This window comes from Malaclemys terrapin, chromosome 1, assembly GCF_027887155.1.
Source record: "Malaclemys terrapin pileata isolate rMalTer1 chromosome 1, rMalTer1.hap1, whole genome shotgun sequence".
NCBI classification, from domain to species: Eukaryota; Metazoa; Chordata; order Testudines; family Emydidae; genus Malaclemys; species Malaclemys terrapin.
The window spans coordinates 261,349,537-261,366,378 of NC_071505.1; the positions used below are offsets into that span (position 1 = coordinate 261,349,537).

The following is a 16,842-nucleotide window of genomic DNA, read 5'->3' on the forward strand; positions in this document are numbered from 1 at the left end:
GCTCCTGGCCTATTGAACCGTTTTGACGATGAAGGCTAGCAGTCGTAGTACATCACTTTCTGCCAAGCACCCAGAAGATGCCGATGGCTATCAGTCATGCTGCACCGTCTGCTGCCAGCTTAAGATGTAAAAAATAGATGGACCAGATTTGCTCTGTATTCATTTGCTTCCCCCTCCCTCCGTGAAATCAACAGCCTGCTAAACCCAGGGTTTTGAGTTCAATCTTTGGGGGGGGCCATTCTGTGTGACAGTTGTTTGTGTTTCTCCGATGCACAGCCACCTTTGTTGATTTTAATTCCCTGTACCTGTAAGCCATGTCGTCACTCGCCCCTTCCTCCCTCCGTCACACAACAGTTTCACGCCTTTTTTCAGCCCAGATGCCATAGCACTGGGATCATGGAGCCCGCTCAGATCACCGCAGCAATTATGAGCACTATGAACACCACACACATTGTCCTGGAGTATATGCAGAGCCAGAACATGCCAAAGCAAAACCAGGCGAGGAGGCGATTGCAGCGCGGCGACGAGAGTGATGAGGAAATTGACATGGACATAGACCTCTCACAAAGTACAGGCCCCAGCAATGTGCAAATCATGGTGTTACTGGGGCAGATTCATGGCGTGGAACGCCGATTCTGGGCCCGGGAAACAAGCACAGACTGGTGGGACCGCATCGTGTTGCAGGTGTGGGACGATTCCCAGTGGCTGCGAAACTTTCGCATGCGTAAGGGCACTTTCATGGAACTTTGTGACTTGCTTTCCCCTGCCCTAAAGCGCCAGAATACCAGATGAGAGCAGCCCTCACAGTTGAGAAGCGAGGGGCAATAGCCCTGTGGAAGCTTGCAACGCCAGACAGCTACCGGTCAGTCGGGAATCAATTTGGAGTGGGCAAATCTACTGTGGGGGCTGGTGTGATCTAAGTAGCCAACGCAATGAAAGACCTGCTGATATCAAGGGTAGTGACTCTGGGAAACGTGCAGGTCATAGTGGATGGCTTTGCTGCAATGGGATTCCCAAACTGTGGTGGGGCGATAGACGGAACCCATATCCCTATCTTGTCACCGGAGCACCAAGCCACCGAGTACATAAACCACAAGGGGTACTTTTCAATGCTGCTGCAAGCCCTGGTGGATCACAAGGGACATTTCACTAACATCAACGTGGGATGGCCGGGAAAGGTACATGATGCTCACATCTTCAGGAACTCTAGTCTGTTTCAAAACCTGGAGGAAGGGACTTTCTTCCCAGACCAGAAAATAATCGTTGGGGATGTTGAAATGTCTATTGTTATCCCTGGGGACCCAGCCTACCTCTTAATGCCATGGCTCATGAAGCCGTACACAGGCAGCCTGGACAGGAGTCAGGACCTGTTCAATTATAAGCTGAGCAAGTGCCGAATGGTGGTGGAATGTGCATTTGGACGTTTAAAAGTGCGCTGGCGCAGTTTACTGACTTGGATAGACCTCAGCGAAGCCAATATTCCAATTGTTATTGCTGCTTGCTGTGCGCTCCACAATATCTGTGAGAGTAAGGGGGACACATTTATGGCAGGGTGGGAGGTTGAGACAAATTGCCTGGCCGCTGATTACACGCAGCCAGACACCAGGGCGGTTAGAAGAGTACAGCAGGGCATGGTGCGCATCAGAGAAGCTCTGAAAACAAGTTTTGTGACTGGCCAAGCTACGGTGTGAAACTTCTGTTTGTTTCTCCTTGATGATCCCTCCCACCACCCTACCCCCGTTTCACTCTACTTCCCTGTAAGCTAACCACCCTCCCCTTCCCCCTTTGAGCACCGCTTGCAGAGGCAATAAAGCCATTGTTACTTCACATTCATGCATTCTTTATTAATTCATCACACAATTAGGGGGATAACTGCCAAGGTAGCCCGGAGGGGTAGGGGAGGAGGGAAGTGCCGGGTGGGGTGGGGGAGGAGGGAAGGACAAGGACACACTGTAGTTTAAAACTTTAATTCTTATTGAAGGCCAGCCTTCTGATGCTTGGCCAATCATCTGGGGTGGAGTGGCTGGGTGGCCAGAGGCCCCCCACCGCGTTGTTGGGCATCTGGGTGAGGAGGCTATGGAACTTGGGGAGGAGAACTGTTGGTTACACAGGAGCTGTAGCGGCAGTCTCTGCTCTTGCTGCCTTTCCTGCAGCTCAACCATACACTGGAGCATATCAGTTTGATGCTCCAGCAGCCGGAGCATCGACTCATGCCTTCTGTCAGCAAGCTGACGCCACCTATCCTCTTCAGCCCGCCACTTGCTCTCTTCAACCCGCGATTCAGCCCGCCACCTCTCCTCTCGTTCATATTGTGCTTTTTTGCACTCTGACATTGACTGCCTCCACACATTCTGCTGTGCTCTGTCAGTGTGGGAGGACATCTGGAGCTCCGAGAACATATCATCCCGAGTCCGCCGTTTTCTCCTTCTAATCTTCACTAGCCTCTGTGAAGGAGAAACATTTGCAGCTGGTGGAGGAGAAGGGAGAGGTGGTTAAAAAAGACACATTTTAGAGAACAATGGGTACACTCTTTCACGTTAAATTTTGCTGTTCACATTACACAGCACATGTGCTTTCGTTACAAGGTCGCATTTTTCCTCTTATATTGAGGGCCTGCCGGTTTGGTGTGAGAGATCACTCACGCAGTGCCAGGCAACAGAATTCGGCTTGCAGGCAGCCATGGTAATACACAGTCTTTTGGCTTTTTTAACCTTCATAACATGTGGGAATGGTTTCAAACATCAGCGCCCGCATTTCCCATACCAAGGACCCTTTGGGTTGGCCATTTAAAATGGGTTTTTAATGTAAAAGGAGGGGCTGCAGTTTCCGGGTTAACTACACCCCCTCCCCCCCCACACACACACCCAATGCTCTGGGATGATCACTTTACCCCTCACCCCACACCGTGTGGCTAACAGCGGGGAACATTTCTGTTCAGCCGAGCAGGAACGGGCACCTCTGAATGTCCCCTTAATAAAATCACCCCATTCCAACCAGGTGACCGTGAATGATATCACTCTCCTGAGGATAACAAAGAGAGATAAGGAATGGATGTTGTCTGCATGCCAGCAAACACTGGGACCATACGCTGCCATGCTTTGTTACGCAATGATTCCAGACTACGTGCTACTGCCCTGGCGTGGAAAAGTGTCCTACCATGGCGGACGGGATAAGGCAGCCCTCCCCAGAATCCTTTTGCAAAAGCTTTGGGAGTACGTGAAGGAGAGCTTTCTGGAGATGTCCCTGGAGGATTTCCGCTCCATCCCCATACACGTTAACAGACTTTTCCAGTAGCTGTACTGGCCGCGATTGCCAGGGCAAATTAATCATTAATCATTAAACACGCTTGCTTTTAAACCATGTGTAATATTTACAAAGGTACACTCACCAGAGGTCCCTTGTGTGCCCTCAGGGTCTGGGAGCACGTCTTGGGTGAGTTCGGGGGTTACTGGTTCCAGGTCCAGGGTGATAAACATACCCTGGCTGTTGGGGAAACCGGTTTCTCCGCTTCCTTGCTGGGAGCTATCTTCATTGTCTTCATCATCACCATCATCTTCCACGTACCCCGAACCTGTTTCCCTGTTGCATGACTCTCCATTGATGGAGTCAAAGCACACGGTTGGGGTAGTGGTGGCTGCACCCCCTAGAATGGCATGCAGCTCCACGTAGAAGCGGCATGTTTGTGGCTCTGCCCCAGACCTTCCGTTTGCCTCTCTGGCTTTGTGGTAGGCTTGCCTTAGCTCCTTAATTTTCACGCGGCACTGCTGTGCGACCCTGTTATGGCCTCTATCCTTCATGGCCTTTGAGACTTTTTCTAATATTTTGCCATTTCGTTTACTGCTACGGAGTTCAGCTAGCACTGATTCGTCTCCCCATATGGCGAGCAGATCCCGTACCTCCCGTTCTGTCCATGCTGGAGCTCTTTTGCGATCCTGGGCAGCGCTCTCAACTCAGATGCACTGACCAGGTAGCCAGGAAAAGCCCCGCGAACTTTTGAATTTCATTTCCTGTTTGCCCAGCGTGGAGAGCACAGGTGACCACGCAGAGCTCATCAGCACAGGTAACCAGAGCGGTCACAATGAAGCACTGTGGGATAGCTCCCGGAGGCCAATAACAGTGAATTCCGTCCACACTACCCCAAATCTGACCCGGAAAGGCCGATTTTAGCACTAATCCCCTCATCGGAGGTGGAGTAAAGAAACCAGTTTAAAGGGCCCTTTAAGTCAAAAGAAAGGGCTTCGTCGTGTGGACGTGTCCAGGCTTAATTCGATTTAACACTGCTAAATTCGACCTAAACTCGTAGTGTAGGCTAGGGCTCAGCCGCAGGCACTGTCTCTGAAGCGGCTTTTAGCTCTGTGCTGGTGCGAACTGCCTAAGCCCGCGGTTACCTGCCCCGGGCCTGTCAACACGGGACTCCAGCGCTCAGGGCAGGAGCAGGCAGGGGAGGAACCCCCCTCCCCGCCCCCGGCTGTCCCGGAGGGGCAGGGGCTGCGCTCGCTCCCCGCCCAGCGGGGGTCCGGACGGCCGCACAGACAGCGAGGGGGTGCCCAGCCGCGGCAGGGGGATGCGGTCGGTAGCCCAGTGCCACGGCAGCGGGACAGCGGGAGAGACTCACCCCGCCCCACTCCCAAGCGCCGCTACTGGCGCCGCGGGGAGACGGCTCGCGGCTCAGACCCCGCCCCCCGCGCCCGCTACTCACATGAACCCGGCGCCGCCCGTCACCAGCAGCCGCTTGGCAAAGCCCGAAGACCCCACAGCAGCCCCAGGACCCCCAGCGCCCGACATCATCCGCGCTTTACGGCACTACCGCTGCTCGCCCCCCTGCCGTCACTTCCCGGCGTTGTGTCTCACCGCCCCCTTTTCCACCACTGCGCATGGGCGAAGCGGTCCCTCTTTCCCCGCGCGTGCACAGTGATACCCTATCCTACTGCCCTCTTCCGCGTTCACGTCGGGAGCGCGCGGGTGGAGGGGTGCGCAAGCGGCGGCGGCGGCGCGGGTCCATGGATTGGGCAGGGGCAGCCCCCCCTTCCCCCCCAGCAGAGAGCGGACAGACGCTGGGGGTTTCCCGAAACATGCTCACCCTCTCACCCGCCCCCTCCATGGCAGCCGTAAAATACGGTTTCACGACAGTTGGCCGCCGTATGTCCAAGCTAAGCAACGGACACGTAGCGGCCTGGCGACGGGCCGAGTCTCGGGCTCTCGCTGCAGGAGGGAGGGGGGAATAACAATGGTGGAGGCGAGGCAGGCGCTGGCTCCGCCTCGTGGCTTGTACTCTGTTCCTATTGGTTCTCCCTCCGCCGGCTCCAGCTGTGCTCGGGGGGGACTGTCACGTGACACAGAGGTGGCGGGGGACCCGTGCCGCTGCACCGGGGATGGGGCGGCTGCTGTGGCTGCTGTGCGTGGCCGTGGGCAGCAGCCGCTGGTGGCTGCGGGGCGCCCAGGGGAAGACGCTGCGGGGCCGCTTCTCCAGCGCGGGGGGCGGGGCGCAGCCGGCGGCGCGGTTCCAGTTCCACGGTAGGTGCCCGCCGCCGCTCCGGGCGCGGGTGGGAGCCGGATACACCGGCGGCTCCGCAACCCGTGTGTGGAGGCCCCGCCCCTGTCACCATAGCTGGGCTGGGTGATGTCCCCGAGCCCAGGGCTGCCCGCGGGTGGAGCCGGGCGCACACGCGTGCCCGGAACCTGCCAGGAGCCGGAGGGGGCCTGCAACAGGTTTGGAAGGGCGACTAGGGAATGTCCGCGCTACAGTGGCTGCAGCCCGAGCGTGAGCGCTCCCCACAGCCGGGGAAGGCGGGTTTCATCGCTGTAGTTAACCCTTGCCCCCCTTTGAGAGGCAGCAGCTGGATCAAAGGAAATATTCTTCCATTGACCAGACTGTGTTGACAGTGTGGGTTAAGTCGAGGTAACTATGTTGCACAGGGCATGACATTTTTAATAGCTCTGAGCATTGTAGCTAGATCAACCTAAGTTTTAGGTATAGACCAGGCCTTGAAGGTAAACCACTAAGGGTATGTCTACACTGTAATTTAAAAACCTGCTGACTCTGGCTAAGGAACTGTTTAATTGCAGTATAGATGTTTGGGCTTGGGCTGCAGCCGGAACTCTGGGATCCTCCCACCTTGCAGGCCCTAGAGCTTGAGCCCAAATGTCTACACCACAATTAAACAGCCCCTTAGCCAGAGTCCTGTAAGCCTGAGTGAGATGGCAAGGGTTTTTGATGTCCGTGGACCCATACCTGAAGAGGCCTTTCAGTAATCTAATTTACCTCTGCTAGTGCCCAAATATCCTAATAGATTATATAGTGATGAAAGCACATTAAGAATTAGATACTGTTATCAGTCTGCCTCAGTGACTTTGCACAGGCGATCACTATCACTATCCATTTTACAGATGGGGAAAGTGGGACGCACTGAGGGGTAGCGACTTGTCCAAAGCCACATAGCAAGCCAGTGGCAGAGCCAAGAGCTTTATGAACTTTGGCTACAAAAGAGTTGCCATGTAATAATACTTTTTTTTTAAATTATCTTGAAGGTATTTTGCATTATGTTTGCTTAATTTTAATAATAACTCAGATTATATGTTAAATCACTAAATAGTAACTAGAATGATACTTAATCAGAAAGTTTCAAGGAGCCTTGTAGCTTTCTCCACTTACTATATGTACGTGCCCTTAACATGTCAGGATGTTTCCCAGAAAATGCCTCTTCTGCAAACACCTCTGTACAGGTTATCAGTTATTAATAATAATGTTATAAAACAATTTTAAAGTCTTTTATTGGGACATGTTTATGAAAGGTCTAATTATGCAGATGAAGAATTATTAGCCTGCACAATAGACATGCATAGTGCTTTACAGATAGCTAAGTCACTATCCCTGTCACCAAGTTATACCACGTGAGACCGCTATCCTGCAACTGACTCTGTGGTGAACCCCTGCTCATGTGCAGAGCCCCATTGAAGTCAATGGGAGTCCACTTGCTCAGAGCCGGTTGCCGGATTAGTGCCAATTAGATACGAGTGTAAGAGATAATACTCGAGGTGGAAAAGAGGTGGGAGTCTTTAGAGTTTAAAAGCAAAATAATGCCAACATAAGTTTGAAGACATTTATATCTTTGCCATTTGTATTGTTTTGACTTACTCTGACTAGAATTCTCGATTCTAAGAATTTTTTTTTTAAGAATGGGGGTATGTATTATATTTAATGTAAAGACCACATGATGGTGTGGAATAAATGGATTTACTGGCATGAGTTGTGGATATCTGATTTATTCACAAGTGATGAAATATTGAGTGATGCAAGTTATCCTCAAACAAATACAACTTTTTCACCAGGCCACATATTTGCTGTGTATATCTACACGCACCCCATGTTACTGACTAACTTCTAGAAGTTCTTTTTAAAAAAAAATGGTGCTGTTTTGTATTTATTTCTATTTAAGTATCTTAGTTCTCATCAGTTCTGCTATACAGCAGACGATAAAATAATCGTGATTTTAAAGGTTAGTATCTCAAGCCCTTCCAGATTTAGAATCAAGTGCAACATTCCATAGGGAAGCTTGGAATCTGTTCTTTCTAGCCCAAAGGCTCTTTAACCAGTCACTAGTACAAAACTGAATAGAACAATTCCTGGACCTTGGACAGATGTAAATTGGGAGGAGAGGGGGAGACAATGATCTGAAAGGCTTTTTTTTTTTTTTTTTAGTTGTTTAAAGTATAACATAAATGTATGTTTATGTTACTGAGGTCAGAGTTAGGATTTTGTGCAAGTTAAGATCATGAGAATGGTGTTCAATGCAGAGTAGTTGGCTGGGCTTGCAAAGGTTTTGTATTCAATTTGACAGCCTGTCTGTCTGTCTAATGTAATAACTTTCAAACACCACTCGCAATTAGTTCCAAAATTTCAGGGAATGTTCTAGGCATCAATGGCCATTACTCCCTCCAATTTCCCTGCCAGCTCTTTAGCACAGTCACCACCTCAAACACCTCTGCAGTTGGCAGTAGAACAAACAAGTTGATGGCACCCTTTAACACGTTCCCGCATAACAGTACCCCATCTTGTCTCTGCCTATCCTCCCAATAGAGTGCAACATGTTGACACGCTGGATAACTTAGCACTCAGACAGAAAGAAGAGTTGCGGGGGAGGGGCCAGGGAGGCATGCACACAGCCCCTGGTGTAGGAGGGGGAATGGGGGTTACAGAGAGTCTCTTCCTGTGAGGGGTATGGAGGTCATGGGGAAGTAGAAATTGGGGTGCACTCAGAGCTGCTGGGTGTGGGGTAAGGGATAGGAGAATGGGGATCCATCCTGGTATGGGAGGAAGTGAGATTGGAGGGCACACTGAAACCTGCTCAGGAGGGAGATGCGAGAGAGTTGCAGGGTGCCCCTGAAACAAAAGGGAATGGGTAGGGTTACAATATTTAAAAAATAAAAAAAGAGGACACTCCACAGGGCCCTGGCCCCGCCCCTTTCCCACCCCCGGCCCCGCCCCAACTCCACCCCTTCCCCAAAGTCCCCGCCCTAACTCCCCCTCCTCCCTCCCAGCCACATGAAAAGGGCTGCCCGAGCGCTACCGGCTTCACGGTTTGCCAGGCAGCCCCCAGACCCTGCACCCCCGGCCGGCGCTTCCCCAGCACAGCTGGAGCCCGGGAGGGGAAGCACCCAGCCGGGGGCGCAGGGTCTGGATGCTGCCCAGCAAACCGTGAAGCCGGTAGCGCTCAGGCTTCGGGCAGCCCCCTTGCCTCTGGACCCTGCGCCCCCGGCTGGGCACTTCCCCTAGCGGGCTCCGGCTGCTCTGCTCCTCCCTGATTCTTTGGCTCTGTTTAAGAGCCGAGCTGCCCGAGCGTTCTGGCTTCGGGCAGCCCCCTTGCCTCCGGACCCTGTGCCACCGGAGCAGAGCAGCTGGAGCCCGGGAGGGGAAGCGCCCGGCCGGCGGCTCAGGGTCCGGAGGCAAAGGGGCTGCCCGAAGCTGGTAGCGCTCGGGCAGCTCCGCTCTTAACCAGAGCCGAAGAGTCAACAGAGGAGCAGAGCAGCCGCGGTAGGGGAAGTGCCCGGCCGGTATTTTCCCGGACATGTTCGGCTTTTTGGCAGTTCCCCCCAGGACGGGGGTTTGATTACCAAAAAGCCGGACATGTCCGGGGAGAAACCGGACGTATGATAACCCTAGGAATGGGAGGATAGCACACAGGGAGCATGTGGAGGGATGGAATACAGGGATGCATGCATTCCACTCCTGGTGTATACAGTAAGCTTGACCTACAGATAGTACAAAGTGTGCGACTCCCAGTCCCTAGATAACCTCAATGACTGTATGACTAGTCAGTCGGTATGCTAAGAAGGTTGGCTGAAGCTAGAGGAAATCACTTCCTCCAGCTTAATCATAGAATCATAGAATATCAAGGTTGGAAGGGACCACAGGAGGTCATCTAGTCCAACCTGCTGCTCAAAGCAGGATCAATTCCCAACTAAATCATTCCACCCAGGGCTTTGTCAAGCCTGACCTTAAAAACCTCTAAGGAAGGAGATTCCACCACCTCCCTAGGTAACCCATTCCAGTGCTTCACCACCCGCCTAGTGAAAAAGGTTTTTCTAATATCCAACCTAAACCTCCCCCACTGCAACTTGAGACCATTACTCCTTGTTCTGGGAGAGAAGCTACAAGAGAGTCTGAGGGGTCAATACTGGTCCTAGGGGCTGGGTAGTTGGACTGTGAGGTCTCCGCTGTCTGGAGAGGGTGTGATATAGGAACTGCCCCTCAAGAGTATGACTAGGGATTCCAGACCAGGGGCAGTGACTGGACCATGCTTATGTTCTGGTGACCTAAAGCACACATGGCCCAATGAAGTGAACCCCCTTACAGTAGTCTGGAGAGTGACTAAGAGTGGTCCATCTGAATCTGTGACATGCATTAAAAAGGTACTGCTATAGCTGTCTAGGTACTCTTCCAGTTTTATCTGTGTGATCCGCATAAGACATGTAGTTGATTTTATTTTTTTAAATATCAAGGTGACCATGCTGTTCTGTATATCAGAATCAACAATGTAGCAGCAGCTGTTGAAAAAGAGGCCAGACTTCACCTTTTTCAAGCACAGGAATGGCTAAAGCTGCAGGACAGCACCCAAGATCACAGCTGTGGAGAGAAACTGTCCAAAGCTCAGCTGACAGGTGAGTTTATTCTTTTTTTTTTTTTTTTACCTTGAAGTCAGCGTTCATGAATTTATCCGAAACACATACACTTAAAAGGTCTCATTGCAATCAGTAAGGTTTTTGTTATCAGCTTAAGTTGAACCAGAACGGTCCCTTCAGTATTTTTTTGTTTAATTACAAAGAGATGTAGTTGGTTTGCTTGTGTCTTTTTTGGAGGATTTTTTATTTTACAAATGATGTCTCGTTAAACAGCTGGGATACTAATATTCCTTGACAAACCAAGTAGTGAAACATTTTAAGGTAGGTAATTTTATATCAAGTCTCATTATAACCCAATGCTTTCATTTGCTTAGAATTTTGAAAAATACTAGTATTTGGCTGAAATTTTCCAAATGTGGGCTCAGCCTGGAGATTATTCCCATTTCACGATAGTGTAAGATTGTTATTGAGTCTGCAGAAAATCTTAACAGAAGACCTTAACAAAGTGCAGTCTCCAAGCCAGTTTGCAGAATAAAATGGGTCTGGGGGGTGAGGGCAGGAATTAGTTCTTCAAATGCAGTTGGGTGTGTGTGTGTGCGGGGGGGGGTGTTAGTCTCTTTGTTGGAACAGGAGAAAACAGGTTTTATAAACAAATAATTGCAATAGACTTCACTAATTATAAATACATTTAAGAAACGTTAAGAGGTTTCAGTCATAGTAAGAACTTGTTTGTAAGGTGAGTATAATGTGTTGTTAGAGCGTAAGGCATCCATAAGGGTAAGATTTTATCTGAACTCCCCCCCTCCATATTTTCTTTCACACCTCCTCGTACAGTAATTTTACCATTTCTCATGTCCTTTTGTAAGTTACATCTCTCTAAAATTAATTCAAGACTGAATTGTGCTGTCTCATTCCACAAACTTTGTTTAATATTAATTTCCTTTTACCATTTAATTCTGAAGTTAACTATTCATCATTGAATCTCTAATTCAAGTGTTGTTAATATTTAAGCTGATAATTATACCAGCATAGAATATGCATGCTGTGTTGTGTTTTGTTTCTAGAAGAATAATTCAATTTTGTTAAGAGGTTCTTTTCCCCTATCCCTGTAGAAAACGGCATTGTTCAAAGACAGGAAAACAAAATTAAAAGGCCAGTGTCACTTTTATGGAAGCATGAATCTGTCAGCCTTTGATGTACAAAACATTGAAGACCCTCATAAAATTCAGTTTCAAAGAAGTGTTAATCAAGATAATGCTTAATTTGTGTACTGATCTAAGTAAAAAAAAGTGTAAATGGTAGAATGGCCAAACAATAGAGCATTCAATAGCTCTGATTAATTATTTAATTGAAAGATACAGATACTAAAAGCATTATTTTGTGCCATTTATTGAGTATAACATTAGACATTCTAATTGAAGCAAGCATAAAATTCCTTTTCAAATTAAGCAGATATTAGAGACTTCATTCATCAGTATCTTACGTGAATGCAGCTCTATTTTCATATGTTTCCCTTAGGCAACCAAGAGACCACAATCTATAGGGTAAATAAGTGACCTCTTAGCATCTTAACACAATCTGACTGTGGTGCTGCTTCTAAGGCTACCGTGTTCTGAAAACAGTTGCCTTTGTATCAGCTGTTACCATTACCTATGCTTGGTTGATGGGACATGGATAACACTAGAATAATACATGCTTAAAAGAGCTACACGACACAAATTGCATTTATTACATGTGGTGGTGTTAGTTCAGTATATGGTCCCCTGTGGTACTCAGTGCTGGTTGCTTCAATGGAACCTGGAATGTGTTTCTTCCTGAATCCAACTGTTGATCAATTTAAGCCTTGAAGGAGAAGGGAAAATAGGCCTTTAAACTATATCCCAGGTACAGTAATTTAATTACAGCTATTCATAGTGGGTTTCATAAAGGGAATTAGACTCTCTAAGTTGTTTGTCTCAAATATCCTGGGGCAGTGTGTACTACAGGGGATTTTTATGTAATTTAAGATTTATTTATTTTTAATTCTCAAGTTTGCTTGTCTTCCAACTTAGACTGCTCTCTTTGTATTTTGTGAAAGGGTAGAAAGGTACTTGTGTGTCCTCTATACTCTTAATTAGTTTATAAATTTGTCACTTCTTTCATTTCTCCTTTTCCATCTAGTCATTGTCTTTTTAATTCATAATAGGGATTTCACCCCACATTGCTAGTTGTTTAGTCATCTTTTCATTGCTAGTTTGTCTCCAAAATAGCTTCAGAGAACAAATACTAATTGCTTTGTAGCACTGAACGCTTAAAAAGAGATCCCACAAAAATAATTCAAGTGTAGAACAAGAACCTTCTATTTCAACAATAATCTGTATTTCTGTCAGAGACCAGTAAAACTCTCAACACAAGTGATTTTTTTTCTCCCCCTTTGTATCCAGTCACACCATTCTTGTCAAAGAAAAGAAATAGATGGATAAAAACAATTGCATGTACAACACAAAGAGGCTGCTTAGGAGCAGTTAATGAAAATATTGCTTCAATGTGGCTATGATTATTAACTGAAATGTTAGCTACATAAGGGGACAGAGTCAGCATAGGCACATGACTTTTCATTCATGACTTACACAGGTAACTCAGTAATGCTCTAGTTGCCCCTATTTCCATTTTTCTCTGTTCCCTTTTAGTCTTGCTTCCCCACCCCAAACTCCAGCCCATCTACAAGTTGCATTCAACAGAATCTGCAGGAAACCCCACAAAGATGAATACCAGCTATATATAACTTTTTCACAAGAGGCATATTGTATAGTTCTTCTAAATAACTTAAAAATACCAGAAAACTGCCAAGAAGTTGCTCAGTGGTATCACAACAGCTTTCTATTACAGTACAGTAATCTAAAGACTTGTGACTCAGAAAGTTCTCATGATCATTGACACTGCTGCCACTGTTCTTTTCAGATGTAATGGTTCAGGGCCAAACTGTGCTTCCTAATCTCTTATGTATCTTTTTTTAAGTGTAGTGCAATTTGAAAGCAGCTACATTTTTGGAGAAAATGGTCTCATTCCTCAGACCCAGTTCCACCTGCTGAGTGAAACCCACTCCTTCCTTAGCATAGGAGAAAGGGAAGGAGGTGCCAAAGTAGACAGTACTGCACTAGATCTTCAGAATTTACAGCCACTGGCTGTGGATAGAGTACTGTCAAGGGCTTTTTTCATCCCCCAGCCAGCCCAAGATTAGAGAGGCTGAAAGATGGATGAGAGTGTATGCTCCAAACACTTCCTAAATTGCATCAAGTTTAAACTCAGCAAAAATGAAGATTTAGCCCAGAGTCTTTCTTCATACAGTTTTATAGTATGCTTCAAAGTAGAGACTGTTCATTTTTGGAGTTCAGTTATAGTGTATAGAAATATGATTGATGCTCTAGAATTAAATAGGTACATGACGCGGGAACTCCTTAGTGCCAAATGGCGAAGGGCACAAAAGTGTTTAGGGTTGTACAGGGCTCCGCTGCATAATAGTTCCCAGAGAGTTGGCATGTAAGGTATATATCGAGAGCCAGTTGCCCACTGGTTGTCATCGTAATTGCAAAATGTATGTACAGATAATATTTAAAGAGCTATGTATCTATACTGAAATTTATGTCCTTAAGGTCTTGGAGTTAAGGCAGGTCACCAGAAGATGACATCTCTTGGAAATGTTCTCTTCAGACAGGAGATAACAAATGCTTATCTCCCTGTATGGCCGTTTGTATATTTGCATACTAAACCAGGTGCAAATTAAGAGATTGTGAAATCTGAGAGAAGGAGGGGGGAGAGAGAGAGAGAAAATAAAAAGAAACTATAGAGGAAGAAACAAACAGCAGGGGAGTGTTCTGTTCATGAGTAAAGACAAAGGATTGGTCTGATATATCTGGAAATGCAAAGAGACACACTGAGTTCTTCAGGTAGGAGGCAAACTGACTGTGTCCATCTCATGAAATAAGGGTAACAGCCAGTCTGGCTGTAAAGCACTGCAAGGTTTTTTGTTGAGCAATACAATGCAAGATGTGAGAGTATCTTGTTAATTAAATCTAGGCTCTAGAATGCATGTTTGATTTTATTTTATATATAACCATTTGTCTCCAATAATAATTATTGTTATTACTTGAATTTCCAGGGTTTGTTAAATAAAAGTTTATACTTAATTTCATATAAACATAACTTAGTGCTGTGTGTTAAGCAAAGCGGTGATCTGAGGTGGAACTGGCAAGCTGGGATGTATTGTTTCTTTGGAAACAGTAAATCTCTGAACACGGTGAGCATCCAGTGGACTAGAGGCTGGACACTCCATGGAGATGCTTAGAGCAGTGGTTCTCAAGCTTTTGTATTGGTGTCCCCTTTCACATAGCAAGCCTCTGTGTGCAACCCCCCCTTATAAATTAAAAATACTTTTTTATATATTTAACACTATTATAAATGCTGGAGGAAAAGCGGGGTTTGAGGTGGAGGCTGACAGCTCATGACCTCCATGTAATAACCTCGTGACCCACTGAGGAGTCCTGATCCCCAGTTTGAGAACCTCTTGCTTAGACAGTTCAAGGGTTGGGATGTGCAAATTGCTAACCACATCAGGGCCTGCAAAACCTTAAGGGGAGTACCTGTGTTGCCCAATGTCGGTAGAGTTGGGGAGCTGACCCTTGGTAGACACAGAGAAAGCTTCCTCATGCTAAGGGCAGGTAGTAGCGAGGTGCCTTTCAACCCTGGGTTCCCCAGAGAAGCATTACAGTGTATTGTAACTCTTATGAGATATTACATTAAATGCTTACTTCATTCTTTGTTTCTTTTTAAAGTGCCTATGAATCTCACAGAGCAAAATCTGACAGTGACCCAGATTCCATATCCAGAAACGTGGTATGTGTTTTATGTAGACAAGTTTACCTGCGAGGAGAATTATGAAAATTCTGAATCCAAGGATATTCAATTTGAAATGGTGTTACTAAACCCAGATGCAGAAGGGAATCCATTAGATCACTTTAGCGCAGGGGAATCGGGTAAGATTTTTTTCTTGAAATTAGATCAATAAGATAAGGATCTGATCATCAAATAAATCAGTGCTCTCTGTGTTTAAAAAAGTGTGAATTTGGAGAAATGGATGGCTAAGCCTTTCACTTTTAGGACAATACTTCCTCAGAGAGTAGGTAATCCTGATGAATTTTTCTAACACGAACCTTTCTGGATCTTTAACCTAATTATCCAACTCTGGTCTAATCAGAGAAATAGATTAAAAGGGTAACATCAAACAGTCAGCTTGTCCATTGTTTATCTTGATGCAACTGGGATCTGCTACAGCATATTGAAGTTTTATGTTACTGTGTTACAAAGTAGTTGTATTGTAATCCAATGTGGGCCTTTTAGAAGTGGTAAAAAAAAAAATGATTTATTTAATGTTTATCTTCAAAGTGCTTTACATACATGAATTCTCAGCTCCCCAAAATGGGATTGGCCTTGGTCAGTTATATACCTTTAAGAGAGTACTTCATTTGCTACATTCTCATTTGTTCCATATTTAACAGTCCTGATAATCTAATTCACTGTATACTTTATTCATTTGACAAGGTTAGTTCTTTAGGTGCATTTATGGGTTTTATCTCTTAGTGTCAAGGATAGAACTGTCCTAGAATTAACAGGTTCACAATAAAGATTAAAGCTTTTTGAAAATTTTGGGGAGCTTTATTGCTTGTTTAGTTTTGAACTTTTCACCAACAATGTAGACTGCAGGAACAAGTGAAACATCAGGCTAGCACTAAAATCAGTAATATGTTGCATTATGTTCTATAATGGGTACCTTTGGGCTTGGACTCAGAATCATTCTATATAGATTTTTTTCATTGTACCCTATTAATAATTTCATAATACTAATATGGTATGGAATTTAGTGTATTAAAATTTGTTGTATTGTTTCAGTCGATTGTTTGGCTGCCTTGTGACAAATCATCATGGTAGGCCTGTTGTCAACTTAAACTTGATCTCATTTCTCCCCATACACACACTCATCACGCAGGCTCAAAACCTCATTGTCATCTTTGACTCCTCTTTTCCCCCTGATTATTCTTCCCCATATCCAGGCTGTCACCAAATCATGTCAGTTCTTCCTGTACATCACTTCACTTCAAAAATCTATACTTTCTCTCTCTAGAATGCACCTGTCCAAACCTTGGTCCTCTTCTCCCTGCTTCTTGTTTTAGTCACTTTCAATCTGTCCAAAGCCCTGTTGCTAAACTCTGTACTTCACGGATCTCTCTGTGGCATTCGGCTCTTCATTTCCATTTATAGGCTTATTCTTGCCTTTCACATTAAGGCTTGTAGTGCCTAAGTGGGATTTGAGCATGGAATTCCCTTGGGCTTCTTCTGCATCTGCACACTTATATCCCCTAAAGTGTTCCCATTACCATTCTCACTCTGTGTGTGCTTGTAAAGCCTCATTCCTGCTTCCTGGTTTTGTAACCTTCATCCACTTTGTCTTCATGCCTTATTCCATGCCTTCCATCCTTTATGCTTGGAATTTGCTCCCTCCTCCTTGTGCATCGTACACCTGGTCTACATGCAGTTTTTGTATTGATATAACATCTGGGTAAAAAAAATCACACTCTTAATCAAAAGAGTTATATCAATACAACCCTCCCACGCCCCCGAGTAGATGCAGTTATATTGGTACAAAGAAGCTATATTGGCTAAGGCACCATTAGTGTCTTAAGTGTCCAC

General features: G+C 46.3%; 3 protein-coding genes across 3 annotated transcripts in view; 1 reads left to right on the top strand and 2 right to left on the bottom strand.

The window, feature by feature from the left end:
- Positions 1 to 4,999, bottom strand: part of TGDS (TDP-glucose 4,6-dehydratase) — a 39,870-nt gene extending 34,871 nt beyond the window's left edge. The window contains exon 1 of the mRNA XM_054012117.1: positions 4,700 to 4,999. Coding sequence (XP_053868092.1) covers positions 4,700 to 4,788 — 89 coding nt within the window. The 5' untranslated portion in view covers positions 4,789 to 4,999. The remainder of the gene's footprint in view (positions 1 to 4,699) is intronic.
- Positions 1,783 to 4,673, bottom strand: LOC128827908 (uncharacterized). Its single transcript, XM_054012128.1, has 2 exons — positions 3,389 to 4,673; positions 1,783 to 2,467 (listed from the first exon to the last, which is right to left on the bottom strand). The coding sequence occupies exons 1-2, from the start codon at positions 3,795 to 3,797 to the stop codon at positions 1,845 to 1,847; spliced, it is 1,032 nt and encodes a 343-aa protein (XP_053868103.1). The 5' UTR covers positions 3,798 to 4,673; the 3' UTR covers positions 1,783 to 1,844.
- A 345-nt stretch (positions 5,000 to 5,344) lies between the features above and the next one.
- GPR180 (G protein-coupled receptor 180) overlaps positions 5,345 to 16,842 on the top strand; it is a 29,326-nt gene continuing 17,828 nt past the window's right edge. Inside the window, exons 1-3 of the mRNA XM_054012107.1 lie at positions 5,345 to 5,514; positions 10,000 to 10,158; positions 14,931 to 15,131. Coding sequence (XP_053868082.1) covers positions 5,373 to 5,514; positions 10,000 to 10,158; positions 14,931 to 15,131 — 502 coding nt within the window. The 5' untranslated portion in view covers positions 5,345 to 5,372. The remainder of the gene's footprint in view (positions 5,515 to 9,999; positions 10,159 to 14,930; positions 15,132 to 16,842) is intronic.

What these genes read in the sequence shown, in the direction of transcription:
- LOC128827908 (XM_054012128.1), bottom strand. Translation starts at nt 3,797, where the DNA reads ATGAAGGATAGAGGCCATAACAGGGTCGCACAGCAGTGCCGCGTGAAA. An exon ending in GGGCACACAAGGGACCTCTG is followed by an intron (nt 2,468 to 3,388) that starts GTGAGTGTACCT and finishes CTCCTCCACCAG; the next exon opens with CTGCAAATGTTTCTCCTTCA.